Raw genomic sequence first — 13,301 nt, 5'->3', positions numbered from 1 at the left:
GAAATTTTGCTTATTTTAACATGCTTAATGCATGATCTAGATCTTTCTTTTACTTTCATTGAGAACTTGAGGAAGTCCATTTCAATAAATTATTAGCTGACACCTGAGATTGTTTTTGGAATGTATGAATGAATGCCTTAAGAATAGAATGATAAACTATTATTACGGATCCTAGGTATTTTTTTACAAAGTTCACTGTAGGATGTCACAGTATGATGAGAAAATTATAGAAAGACTAAAATTAGAGGAAAACTAGACTAATCTAGTCCAGAAAATAATGAAAAGCAGGTGAGGCACAAAAAATTTGAATATGATTTTATTGTCTGCTGGACAGCCCCACCTGTGTTCTGAGCACCCTATGCCATAAACGGAGTTCATGCTCTCCCTCATGCCCTGCAGCTCCTCTCCCATTTCCTCTTTCTGTGACCAATCCCTTTTTCTAGGTCACTCGGGCTCTGAGCCTGGAGTTACTTTTCCTTTGCTACCTGCCCCTATACCGCCCCACTCAATTTAGTGCAAGTCTCACTGAACACAAGGCCTTCTTCCTTGCACCCCCTGCCTTTCACAGACAGCTACAACTGCCTGGTCTCCTTGCTTTTTGAGACCTCCCCCTCCACTCATCCTCGTACTCCTGACCGATAAGCCTTCCTAAAGCCCGGCTCCAAGAAGCTCCATTCATGTCCTGGCCCAAGAACTTTCAACTCTCCATCCTGACCCAATCTGCTTTTCAACCCTTACCTTTTGACATGGATTTTAAAGTCTAGACAAATATAACCAAAGTTAAAGTTCTATTCCTCTGCTCTAAAGTCTCCAAATCCTGTGATCATCATGAGCAGGGCCTGCTGACTCTCTATCCCACCTTGAAAACAGAAGGTATCTACTAGATGTTTTCAGGTGAAGATGAAATTGTAAAGATTTGAACCATGATTAATGTTGCTTGGCATCTGTACAGCACTTACTCCTTTACACGGCACACTGGCTAACACACAAACATACTCTTTACAGCATTTACCACGTGCAGGGACTATTCTCAGGGCCTGACATCTGCTTACATCTTCAGAAACTTGATGGCACAGGCATCACTATGACCCCGACTCTAGAGATGAGGAAACGGAGGCACTGGATGGTCCGTGCCAGAGGCCATAGAGTTAGTCAACCAAGTCAGCAGGGTTTGTTCTCAGACAGGTGGGGCCCAGAATCTATGATCTTGACGACTACACTATGCTACAGAGCTAAGGATGAAACACAGGACTTTCAAGGCCAAAAGGAAGCATGTTTCCGCCATATGTTGTTGCATTAATGCCCCCAAGAAATCCCTTTATGAAGCAGTTAGGGGAGCACATGGACACTGCAGAGGCACCTAAGTGCCCAGTTTGGGTATCTGAAGAGGATCCCCTTTTGGGCCAACCTCCTCCCCAAGGTTTTCCACCTTCCACCCTAGGGTCCCCTTTGTATAAAACTTCAGGTATGACATGTGATATCTGGAGTGGCACCTACACATGCTATTTTTAGGAACTATAAAAATCATCAGTAAAAACTAGGGAAGAACAAAAGCTTTGTGGAATGCTCAGCTGTTAGTCTTCCTGCCCCACAGGCACATGGGATCCCAGGGGTACTTGCAAAGCATCCTCAAGGCTACCGAGCGCCAGATGGCCTTTCTCACTGAACAGTAACTACTCCACCGCCCCCACAGCGCACTTGTGCTGGTGCAGCTGCCGGTAATGGTCAGGCAGGGGTTCCTCGCACCTTTCGGTGTGCCTCAACTGTAATGATATTTGTAATTTAAGTTGAAAACGGAACCTAGCAAACTGCCAAACATTTTGCTACAAGAACAGGAAATAGAATTCGCTTCTAGTTTTCGTCTTAAGAAATTTCAAATGTCGAACAATTAAATCATGATTTTTGGTCAAGTAATCTTAAGGGCTCAAAGCGCCTCAGAGAAAATCTGAAACTGAAAAAGCACAAAAAAGGACCAAACTTTAGCCACTACGGGAGCAGAGCAGCAGCCTTCAATCTTCCCATCAGCAGAACACGTCTGAGATCAGCCGCGGAGCTGCGGTTCATGCTGTCCTGCGTTCAGAGCAGGAAAAGCAGGAACGTGGAAAACACACCTACGAGGCTAAGTACGGTCAACCCAGCGGGAGGAAGGGCGGCAGGGGCAGCGTCCGGGCGCGCTGCGGGGCCGGGCTGCGGCCGCCGTCCCGGCAGCGCCTCCGCCCCGCCCCGCCCCGGTGCCATGCAGGAACCAGCGCCTCGCGGAGGACCGCGCTGGGCCTTCGGGGACAGAGCCCGAAGCCTAAACCCACAGAGCCTGGGCTCGTAGGTCGCGCGCGGCGGGTACCTGCTGCCCCGCGCCGCGGCGGCCGAGCAGGGCTCCGGCGGGGTCCCCACGGGCACCCGGGGCGCTGCGCGTCCGCGCCCCCCGCTAACAGGCCAACCCGGGCACCCGGCAAAGGTACCTGGTCGCGACGGAAAGTGCCCCGGCCGGGGACTCGGGGCGCCCGGGGCCTGGGACCTCGCGCACTGCCCCGCCCCGCGCCGCCCGGGCCGGGCCTCAGCTCCCGGCCACTGCCACGGCGGACTTGCCGGCCCTCCGCGGACGCCCTCGGCCGCCGCGTCTCCCGGGGCAGACTTCAGACAGCGCCTCGGCGTCCGCCCGGGCGGCCCCGCACCTCAGAGCCGCAGCGGCGGTGGCAGCCGAGGAGCAGCGCGCGCCGCCTCCGCCCATCGCCCGCGTCGCACCGCGTCTCTCATGACAACCGGGCCGGGCCCGGGCGGGAGGGCCCTGCGCGTGCGCGGACGCCGCGACCCGACGCCGACCCCGCCGCGCCTGCGCACAGCGCGCCGCCTGGGCTCTTCTGGGTAGTGTGGTTTCCCGCGCCCGGCTTTCGTCCTGGCTGCCCCCGAGCTTCCGGAGCGCACGGCCGGCCAGCGCGGTGGGGCCAGCAGATACAGCGCCCGCGGGGGCCACAGGTCGCGACCATGTTGGCAGCGTCTCAGAAGCCCAAGACCTTCAAGCTGCGGGCCCTGCACACCCAGAAGCAGTTTGGGGTGGCAGGCAGGAGCTGCCAGGAGGTGCTGCGGAAAGGATGCGACAGGTTCCAGGTGGGCCGGTGGGCCCCTGTCCCCGCCCGCTGGGCCCTCCGCCCGGTAGCCGGATCCCCCGGTAGCTTTTGTCTCTCCGGCCAGGGGAGAGCGTGTGGGCCCTTTGCGGGCGGGGTCCGAATGAGTCCAGGTAGAGGCTCCCAGACAAAGTGCTCGCCCGGGGTTGGGGATTTGCTGGACACCCGAGTCACAGGTGTCGGCCGCTTCTTCCAGGAAGAGGAACTAAGTGTCTGCTCATCTTCCTGGAAGAGGATGGAGTTCCTCTGGGGAAACATCTCTCCACCGCTGTGGTCTTTAGGGATGGTGCTAGTGCCCATGGTTGGTTTTCCCCGCCCCCAGGGGCCATACGGAGCCCAGACTACGCCTGGTGGACACACTATATCACGCGGCCTGGTGGACACACTGTATCACGCGGTCCCTTGCGGAGCCCCAGGGTAAAGCTTATGTCCATTTCACAGATGGAGAAGGTGCACAGTTTGCATGCTGTGCCCTACCCGCGTGGCAGGCTGTGTTCTAAACTCTGCGTGGACTGTGCTATCCTGTCCACAAAACTGCTGGATGAACTGGGTGCGGACCCTCGGTTTACAGATGGGGAAACTGAGGCATGGAGAGACAAAGTAACTTACCCGTAGTTACTAACAAATGTGGGCTGCTTATCTCATTCTGAAGCCTGGCAGAGTTGCTTAGCAGGGAGCAGGGCTGGTGCGAAAGGTTCGGGGACCAGCAGGAATGCAATGCTGGCTTGCTTGAGAGAACTGCATTTTAGTGAAGCTGCTTCCCCAGCGTTCAGGGGCTGACCCCCCAGCTGGGGAGAAATGGAGGGGATAATAGGAGGGTGTGGGCCGATGTCTGAGGTGGGGGAGGTCCCAGGAAACCATCATTTAATTGGCCTGTAGCCACAGGGGACCAGGGCCCCCACAGCCCATGGACCCCAGACCCTGGGGCTTACAAAGACCTTCCTTTAGCTCTTGAGTACAGTTTTCGGGAGCAGGTGGGGTTTGTGGAAGGGGTCTGGGAAGACACTTTCCCTCTTCTGACTGTCAGGGTCACGGCAGCTCTGGACTGGCACTCAGGATACCTGGTCCTGGTGGTCTGTGTGCTACAACTTGTGTGTGCTGTTGGGGACACAGCGGGGACACAGCCACTGTCAACTCATGTGCTGTTGGGGACAAGGCCACTGCCAACTCGTGTGCTGTTGGGGACACGGCCACTGCTAACTCGTGTGCTGTTGGGGACACGGCCACTGCTAACTCATGTGCTGTTGGGGACATGGCCACTGCTAACTCGTGTGCTGTTGGGGACACAGCCACTGCTAACTCGTGTGTGCTGTTGGGGACATGACCACTGCTAACTCGTGTGCTGTTGGGGACGCGGCCACTGCTAACTCGTGTGCTGTTGGGGACGCGGCTGCTGCCAACTCGTGTGCTGTTGGGGACACAGCCATTTTACCTCTCTGGGCCTCCGTTTCCCCATCTGCAAAGCTGAGGGGTTGGGTCTAGAGGTCCTTGTGGCATTTCCATGCTAGGGATTTAAGTCCTCATCTGATTCGTTTTCTTGAATGGGCTCTGACTGGTCCTTATGTTGGGTTGTATATGTATACATGTGGGGAGCAGCAGGGGTGGGTGCAGGGTTGCCATAAAAATGCCTAAAACTGAGCACTGTCAAGCAGCAAAGAAGCAGGGCCCTGTGAATTTAGGGAACAGTGTAGTCACACTTGTCTAGACGAGGCCATGAGTCCCTTTTGGTGTGGTCGTCAGTGCCTATGACAAATGGAGATGCACTGAAGCGGGTGTGTCCTGTAGGGCTGCCTAGTGGCAGGTGGTTATTGGCAGAGACGTCGACAGGCTTCGTGGGGGCAGTTAGGCATCCTCTTTGAAATATTTGTTATTTTACGTGTCCTCAAGGAGCTCACTTTTAGAGGATCTGCGTGGGGAATCTTGAAAAGTCAGCAGTTGCTGCTTTGCACGTGTGTGTTTGGGACTTTTTATATTTTAGAACGACTTAAAATCAACCCACTGACTTTGAGGCACTGTAGGCTTGTCTCAGGTGTCAGCCAAGCCATAGCATACAGCATCTGCAGTCTGAACCTTTGTATGAAAGCTCGAGCTCGTTCTTTGTGAGGAGGGTGGATGAGAAATCATAGGTTGCCTCCCCTCTCTGCTCCCAGCTCCCTGTTTCCAGCTGCTGGCTGTGCCTATATGAGGATGGCACTGAGCTGACCGCGGACTCCTTCCTGAGTGCTCCCAACAACTGCGAGCTCCTGCTTCTCGCCGTGGGCCAGACCTGGCAGGGCTGTGAGTGGCAAAGCCCTTTCAGGTGGGGGGTCGGGAGGAGGTGGCACCACTTTGGAGGTCCTGGGTGCTGGACCCGGAGTGGAAGGCAGGGGAGGGTAAGAGTCCTAACTTGGCTCTAAACTTGGCAAGTCTCTTGGGTCAGAGGTGGGTGATGCCACTTAGATGACAACGTCCTCATCCTCTTGCCCAGGGACTCTGCTGGAAGGGTACGGAGAGGAGAGTCGAAGCCTAATGCCCCTGCCCCTGGCCACACCGCCTGGGGCTTTGGGTCTGCAGAGGGGGGCCGGCCGCTGACCTGTGCTCACAGGCCCCACCTTATCCTGGGGCAGGTGGCTGGGTCATGGGTCACTGTGATGCCACCTGGTGGCCCCTGGTAGGAGGTGGCTTCTGGGCTGGAAGATGGCTTCTGTTTTGAGAATCTCTGGTTGCTTCCTTTTCTTTCCCATTTCATGGTGTAGCTGAAAGAGGTTAGCCAGGTGGCACTCCATTCCTCTCTCTGTCTCCCTCCCTCTCCTTCTTTCTCTTCCTTTGTCTCCCTCTCCCACTCTGTGCTGGTTTGGAAGTATTATGTACCCCAGAAAAGCCAAGTTTTAATCCTGATTGAGTCTTGCGGAGACAGTTGTTTCTTTGAATTCTGAGTCAGTACCGCTGGTTGGAATCTTCTGATTCGATCATCTCCACGGAGATGTGGCACCCAATTGTGCGGGTGACCTTTTAATTAGATGGAGATGTAACTGTGCATTCAAGGTGGGCCTTGATTAGTTCACTGGAACCCTTTAAAAGAGGAAACGTTTGAATAGCACTTAGAAATAACAGAAGCCTCTGAGCCTACAGAGAGCGCAGATGTAGACACTTGGAGAACAGTTGCTTCAGAGAACAGAGACACGGGTGTTTGGAGATGCTTGGAGCCCAGCAGACGTCACCATGAGATGTTAGGCAAGCCAGAACCTGGAGGGAGCCAAGGGAAGCCAAGAGATGAAAGCCAGCCCTGGAGAAGCAAAGTGAGGAGCCCCCGCCGCAACAGAGGCTGAAAGCACGGAGCCCAGGAGCAAGGGACCAGCAGATGCCAGCCACGTGATTACGCAGCTGACAGAGGGGCTCCCGACCTATCAGCCTTTCTTGAGTGAAGATGACCTCTTGTTGGTGCCTTAATGTGGACACTTTCACTTCCTTAGGACTATAAACTTATAATGTATTAAATTCTCCTTTTTAAAAACCATTGCAGTTCTGATATATCGCATTCTGGCAGCTTCCAAACTAACATACCCTCTTTCTTCTTTTTCCTTCCTCTCTTCTTCCTTGTCACTCACTATCTCCCTTTCTGTTCCCAACTCCTCTCTTTTTCCACTTCTCTCTTCCTCCCTCCATCCCTCCCTCCTTCTGTGTCTCTCCCTCCCTCTCTTTCTCTACTACTTTATCCCTCTCTCTTCACTGAGACCACTAGTCCTTTCCCTCAATAGACTTCTTTTTTTAATATCAAAATGTTGAAATAATGACAGATGCACTGAAGTTGCAGTGACAGTCAAGAAGGCCCCGGGTACCCTCCTAGCCCCCAGGGGTTGTAGCTCACTCACATAACTCACCTAAAACTGGGGAGCAGTGTGGTGCCACACACGTGTTTTTCTCTCTTGTCTGACCATGTGTCTGGATTTGTGTCATCACACAGGCTCGAGACTCGGCACGTACCATCTGAGCCGCAGAGCTGGAACCCCAGCACCCGCCTGTCTGCTTTCCCTCTCTATCATTTTGTCGTTTCAAGAATGTTAGATAAGTGGCATTACACAGATGTGACCTATTTTTTTTAACTGCAAGAAGTGGGGGGCTGTTTTATGAAGCAGATGGGTGCACTGTCTGTAAATGGTTGCTCTCCTTCCTCCCCGCTGCCCGGCTCCAGAGGCCACCACTACAGCACCTCTTGTTCAGTCCACGCAAATGCCCTTTCAGCAGCAGTCTGGCGAAGATGCTGGAGAGGAGTGCAGCTCTGGGAAGAACCCAAGTGGGATTGTGATCAGGGCGAGGCTGTGGGCCTCTGGCCAAGGCTCTGCTCACAGGCCCTCCACCTGCTCCTCTGCTCTCGGCAGGAAACACTTCAGGCACCGAAGCTCCAGAGCATGAACTTGGGTCATATTGCCCATCTCTCTTGGAAGTGTCTCTTCCAATTCCATCTGACCTGCAGATCTAACTGGCTTATCTGTAACTTCTTCAAGAAATTCAGCCTGGATTTATATCTCGGCTAATTGGCCATCTTTCTCTGAGCTTCAAACAAAACAGAAGAAAACAGAACCAAAACAAGAGCTGTAAGTTTCAAAAGGGTGTCACTTGAGACCTTTTATAGATAAAACCTGCTGCCTAGAAGTCAGCTGGCCAAACGTGCGAAGCAGGTGACAGCGGGTGGTGTGGAGAGTCCACCTGGAGGTATCTCAGGCACCCTGTTTGATCCAGTTATGGGGGGTCCGTGGATTGAAAATGGCCATCACCTCCGAGGAACTGATGTGCCCCTCGTTGCTTAGTTGAGGCTACTCATGTGTTGATCCTGAAAGTTCAGACCTTCAGGTCTTGGGTGAGTTTTGATGACTCTCAGGACCTGGTCTGGGGCCACAGGAGCTCTTCCCCCCAAGGTCCCTGCCTTCCTGCTCCTGGCCAGCTGCGAGGCGCTCTGCCCACGAGGGCGGCTGGTTGCATCTGTTCAGCATCGTGGGCCCATCGATGCTTCTGGAGTTCGTGCGGTGAGCTTGTCCCTTTCCTCCACGGGCATGTCCTTAAAGGCTACCTGGCTTTTTTTGTTCTGAAAGGGTATCAGGTAGCCGGCCCCCTTCAAGAATGTTTCCAGAGGAACCACAAGAGTTTCCCTGCTTGTGTTACTGTGTCCATCCACTGGTGGACACTGTGGGTGCCGCCACCGTGTCATCAGTTTTGCACATGATGTGGTTGGAGGCTTCTCTGCATGCCTGAATGGGCTGCAGCAGTGTCTGGTAAAGTCCCTGCATCCCCACCCAGGGTGGTGGAAAGTGACTGGGATGTGGCACGATGTAGGGTACACTGGGCTTGGGTTTGGATTTCTTTTCAGAGGAGGTGTTGGCGATCAGAGCCTCTGGGGAGGGGGGCACATGTATCCCCAGCACCCCCATGGGGGGGAGGGGGAGCTGCCCTAGTCTCAGATCCACTGCGATTCCTTCAGTAAAGAGGCCCGGGCACTCTGGTCTCGCCTGCGACCTGTGAGTTGGGCCTTTTCCCTCAGTGTAATGCCCTCGCCATCCCACCGAGCTGTGGTGCAAACCTTTCTGTTCTCTGCTGAGCCGGGTCCACGTGCCCCCACAGTTGTTTCAACTGCAGCCCCTCTGGTGGCTCCCAGTTTGTGCTGTTACAAGGAAAACTGCTGTGAACAGGCGTGTGCAGGTTTTTGTGGGGATCTAAGTCTTCACTGTTCTGGATAAGTGCCCAGGAGTGCAACTGCTGGGTCGTAGGATAAGTGCATTTCAATTTTTTTAAGAAACTGCCAAACCATTTTCCAGGGTGGCTGCACCACTATATGTTCCTACCAGCCTTGTGGGAGGCTTGGTTTCTGCATCCTGTGTTTGGCGGTGTTACTATTTTTAATTTGAGCCATTCTGTTCCACGTGCAGCTGTATCTCATTGTGGGCGTCACGTGCATTTCCCTAATGGCTGATGGTGAACGCTTGTCAAGTGCTTCCTTGCCATCTGAAGATCATCTGCAGTGAAATGTCTCTTAGAGTCTTTTGTCAATTCTGTTTGGATTGGCTGGCTTTTGAGTTTTGAGAGTTTGTAGACATATAGTCTAGATATCAGTCCTCTGTCAGTATGTGGTTTGCAAATATATTCTTCCACTCCGCGCTTGTTTTTTCATCCTTTACTTCTGCTCCGCGCTTGTTTTTTTCATCCTTTTCTTCCGCTCCATGCTTGTCTTTTCATCCTCTTCACAGGGTGTTTTGCAGATCAGAGTTTTTGTTGTGTTGCGATCCAGTTTATTGATTTCTTTTGGTATTGTGTTTTTGGTGTTGAGTCTAAGAACTCCTTGCTGAGCCCCAGCTGGGCACAAGGTCCTGAAACCTGCAGCACTGGGGCCACTCTCCCAGGGCCAGGGGGTAGAGCAGGTGGTCTGTGAAGGCCCCCAGACCCCTGGGCATGGGGGACACATCCTGTGCCTTGCCACCTCCCAGGAGGACCTGGACAGGGTCCCGTCCACCTCCCAGGAGGAGCCAGGGCTGCTCCAGCCTCCAAGGCACAGACCTGGGACTCCCTTGGGTGATGGAGGCTGTTGACTTCAAACTCAGGGGGAGTGGACAAGACACCATCCCGCTGCCCCAGCTGGAGGTCTGGATGCCTGAGGCTGATGCTTGGCTCTCCCCCATCTGACCCAGCACCCTGAGAAAGCAAGCCCAGGCGCAAGTGCCTGCTGAGGAAGCGCCCTTCCCCTGACACGAGAACGACGACTTCTGCCTCCCAGTCGCAGGGAGTCTCTCATGCCTGCAGGCACTTGAGGAGGACCGGGGGTGCTGGGGTGGGCGCCTGTTCCCACTGTGGCTGGAAAGCACAGGCTTCCAGAACGTGCCCTTCAGAGTAGCTCAGGGGTGGATGGCAGCCTGTGTCGGTTCTGGGCGAGGACGTGGCCCCAGGAGAAGTGGCGTGCCCTGACTGGGCATCCCCTGGACACCTCAGCCTGGGCAGCAGCTCAGGGGAGACACAGTGGGAGCCTTTCCTGACGGCAGGGCGGCTTTCTCAAGACCAATCGCTTTTCTGTTTGTCTCCCCTTTGGGTGGCAGACGTCAGCGACATCGGGCGCTTCCTCAGCGTGTTTCACAGGCCCCACGCGGGCGTCATCCGGGCCGCACGGCAGCTGCTGTCCGATGAGCAGTCCCCGCTGAGGCAGCGGCTCCTGGCGGACCTCCTGTGCACCGTGAGCGAGAATATTGCCGCTGAGACCAGGGCTGAGGACCAGCCGTGGTTTGAAGGTTCGTGTGGATTTGGGGCTCCCCGGGAGCGGGCGGGGGCTTCCTCAGAACCACTGACGCGGGAACAAATCGGTCCAGAACACACAAGTCCAAGGTGCCTGTGAGACAGTGGCGGGTGGGTCGAGGCTGGGCTGGGGGGACACTGAGCAAAGCGCTGCTGAGCGGGCGCTCCCGGGGGCTTCATGGGAGTTTACCCAGCAAGGCTTTGGAGCCTGCCCGGCACCAGGTGGGTCAGAGTCCAGGGTGGCCCCCTGGCAGGAGGCAAAGCCCCAGGAGGCTGCATCTCTCGGAAAAGGAGGTGCCAGGCTACCAGCCTGGCATAAGGCCCCCTGGTATTGTTGATGTGCTCTGGGAGAATCCTCCAGTGCTGAAAGCAAGCAAGCACAAATCCAGCAGAGGTTCTGTGCACAGAGCTGCCGGGACTTTCCCCCTGATGAAGGAGTTCGCCCTCTCACCACACCATCCCACTGGCCTGCTTCCATGGACTCCACCAGGGTCTCCCCCAATTCCTCTAGGCTTGGAGTCCCGATTCAGGAATAAGTCCAGCTATTTGAGGTACAGCTGCGAGAGCCGCATCCGGAGTTACCTGAGAGAGGTGAGTGCATGCTGCAAGCCAGGTGTGCAGGGTTGAAGGCTCCAGGCCCACAACTGCCCTCGTTTCCCAACTGCCGGTTTCTCTTGTAGCTTTTGCGTTTGGCTTCCATGAGGGGTTTGGCTTCCATGAGGGTGGCACTGGCACCTTACCTGGAGCCTGCTCCCCTTTGATTGGGATTGCCAGTTTCTAAGCCAGGGCAACTCTTCCTCGCCTTCCGTTTTGCATGTAATTCTCCTTATAGCTCTTGAGACAAATTAATCCCGAATGTCTGTAAATCAGGCAGTTTAGGTTTTGAGATGAACTTCTCCCAAATGAGCCTCTTCTGTCCACCCTTCGCCTTGACAACCATCGACACGTTGCCCTTCCCGAGGATTCCCATCTTTCCCCTCTCCTGTGGCAGAGCGCTGCCATCTGACCCCTGAGAAGAGTGGGGCAGGGCTGAGTAAAGTTTGTGGCTGGGAAAACGTTCCTGAGGCTTTGTGGGGCCCAAGCTCTGACTTGTGGACTGAACAGAGTAATTCCTGCCTCTCTGGGTGATGTGACAAGGCGTTTGCTGTAGATGTCAAGTTCAGGTGTGCACGGAGGAAGCCTGTGGGTCCATGAAGAAATGCGTCTGTGGGTCCATGGCCCCCACGTGGTCCCTACTGTACTGCCCAGTAGAGAAATGAAGTTGAAAGTGAAAGCGGCAGGGTGGTAGCTGAGCCTGCCCTGAACGGAGGGAGCACCGTACCGCTTGGAAGGTAGCTTAGTCGCGGGGCCTCTGTGCAGCTCCCCTGGGAAGAGGAGGGGTGGGTCTAGAGGTTGCACTTGGAGCCCACGGCCTGGCAGCAGGCCCCCCGCGTCTTTGCCCTCTGCCCACCTGCCAGCTTCCCTGGCCTGGACCCAGCAGACCCAAGAGTCTGCGCCCCTGCCTGGGCCTGGCTTGGGGAACGGCCAGGGCCTTGGGCAGCGCTGGGGCACGAGGCTGTGGGATGGTGGGCAGGGCATGGGCTGGGAGCACCAAGCCGCAGCCTGTGGGGTTTTGTTTGTTTTGGGGGCCGTGGTGTGGGTGTGGTTGGAAATATGTCCCAAGGTGCCTCGTCCTCTCCACCATATGCCCCACACCTCGACTCCCCAGTACTCGGCCATGCTTTGGGACCCCACCTTCACTTTTGTGGTGCAGAACCAAGCTCCTGTAAGTGACCCCTGGAACCCATTACCCAGCTTGGCACTGGTGGCCCACTGCCGTCCTCCCCTCCTGCCTCCCTATAGTCCCGCCTGCCCCCTGCCCAGCTGTGCCCCTCCTGGCCCTTGGCTCTGGGCCAGCTCCTGCAACCTTCCCACAGCCTTACCCTCTTCTCTCCAGGTGTCCCTCACAAGCTGTGGTGGTACCAGCTTGTGTTGTGGTCCTGTGTCACCCCGAACCATGGGCCCCTTAAGGGGACCACAAGTCCCTGCCGCGGTGCTCGCCTGGCCCAGCGGCCTGACAGTCGTCTCTTTCGACCAAGGCCTGGGGCAGGAGGGGGCGCAGGGGGCTGCTGCCCGGCCAGCCATCTCCTGTCCCACGTGTCCCCTTGCAGAGGCGGGTGCTAGGGCAGGCTGCAAGAACAGCCAGGATGTGAGTTCGGCCCTCCCCTGGCTGTGAGAGTCCCCCCACTGCGACTGTCCACAGGGCCCCACAGCTGTCTGCAGCTCTGAGGGGCGGGCTGCGTGCACCCCCCAACCGGGAACATGGCCCCTCTGGGGGGGTCCCTGCTCTGCCTTCTCTTTCCCTAAGATACAGCTGGCTGGGGGACCCCCTTGCCCCTGATTTCTAGTTCAGTAACCCTGGCCCTAGGAGGGATGCCACAGGGTGTCATGGGCACATCTTCTCTGGTACTTTCTTGTCTCCCCACTACTGTGGTAGTTCCATGCTCTTTACTGTTTGTTTTCTATTTCTCCCCAAACCTCCTTTTCTTTCTCAATTCCTTCCCTCACCTAGCAGCTACAGCAGCATGGCTCTGACCACTCACCACGTCATTTCTCGAGTGACCCTCATGCAGTCCAAGGCTGTGTGCCATCACTATCCCTTCCTGGTCCCTGAGAGCTTATGGGGTCCTGCGGCCAGTCGGTGGTGGAGCAGGGTGAGCACAGAGGCCCTGAGCCTGCTGTCTTCCAGGTGACCTCCTATGCCTCGGAGGTGGGCGCTGGGGTGCAGGAGGAGTATGCCAGGATCGTGGGCCACATGGCCCAGAAGCTGAGGTCTGCACAGTACAATGGCAGCTACTTCGACCGGGGTTCCAAGGCTGGTGCCCGGCTCTGCACACCCGAGGGCTGGTTCTCCTGCCAGGTGAGCACACGTTGAGCCAGGGTGAGGGG

The 13,301-nt window shown here is 55.8% G+C and overlaps 2 protein-coding genes across 5 annotated transcripts in view; one reads left to right on the top strand and one right to left on the bottom strand.

The window, feature by feature from the left end:
* Positions 1-2,769, bottom strand: part of CEP104 (centrosomal protein 104) — a 45,879-nt gene extending 43,110 nt beyond the window's left edge. For 2 of the 3 annotated variants that reach the window (XM_077151517.1, XM_077151519.1), the window contains exon 1: positions 2,460-2,559. The gene's annotated coding sequence lies outside the window, so the exon portion shown is untranslated. Of the gene's footprint in view, positions 1-2,459; positions 2,560-2,672 lie in introns of those variants that run through there. The other variant, XM_077151518.1, reaches the window with a different exon arrangement.
* A 66-nt stretch (positions 2,770-2,835) lies between these two features.
* Positions 2,836-13,301, top strand: part of DFFB (DNA fragmentation factor subunit beta) — a 30,344-nt gene continuing 19,878 nt past the window's right edge. Inside the window, exons 1-5 of one of the 2 annotated variants that reach the window (XM_077151515.1) lie at positions 2,836-3,105; positions 5,273-5,399; positions 10,181-10,369; positions 10,885-10,964; positions 13,102-13,272. In XM_077151515.1, the coding sequence (XP_077007630.1) occupies positions 2,983-3,105; positions 5,273-5,399; positions 10,181-10,369; positions 10,885-10,964; positions 13,102-13,272 (690 nt within the window). In that variant the 5' untranslated portion in view covers positions 2,836-2,982. The remainder of the gene's footprint in view (positions 3,106-5,272; positions 5,400-10,180; positions 10,370-10,884; positions 10,965-13,101; positions 13,273-13,301) is intronic. The other variant, XM_077151516.1, reaches the window with a different exon arrangement.

This window comes from Tamandua tetradactyla, chromosome 2 (assembly GCF_023851605.1).
Source record: "Tamandua tetradactyla isolate mTamTet1 chromosome 2, mTamTet1.pri, whole genome shotgun sequence".
Classification (NCBI taxonomy): domain Eukaryota; kingdom Metazoa; phylum Chordata; class Mammalia; order Pilosa; family Myrmecophagidae; genus Tamandua; species Tamandua tetradactyla.
This window is presented reverse-complemented; position numbering and strand designations above follow the sequence as displayed.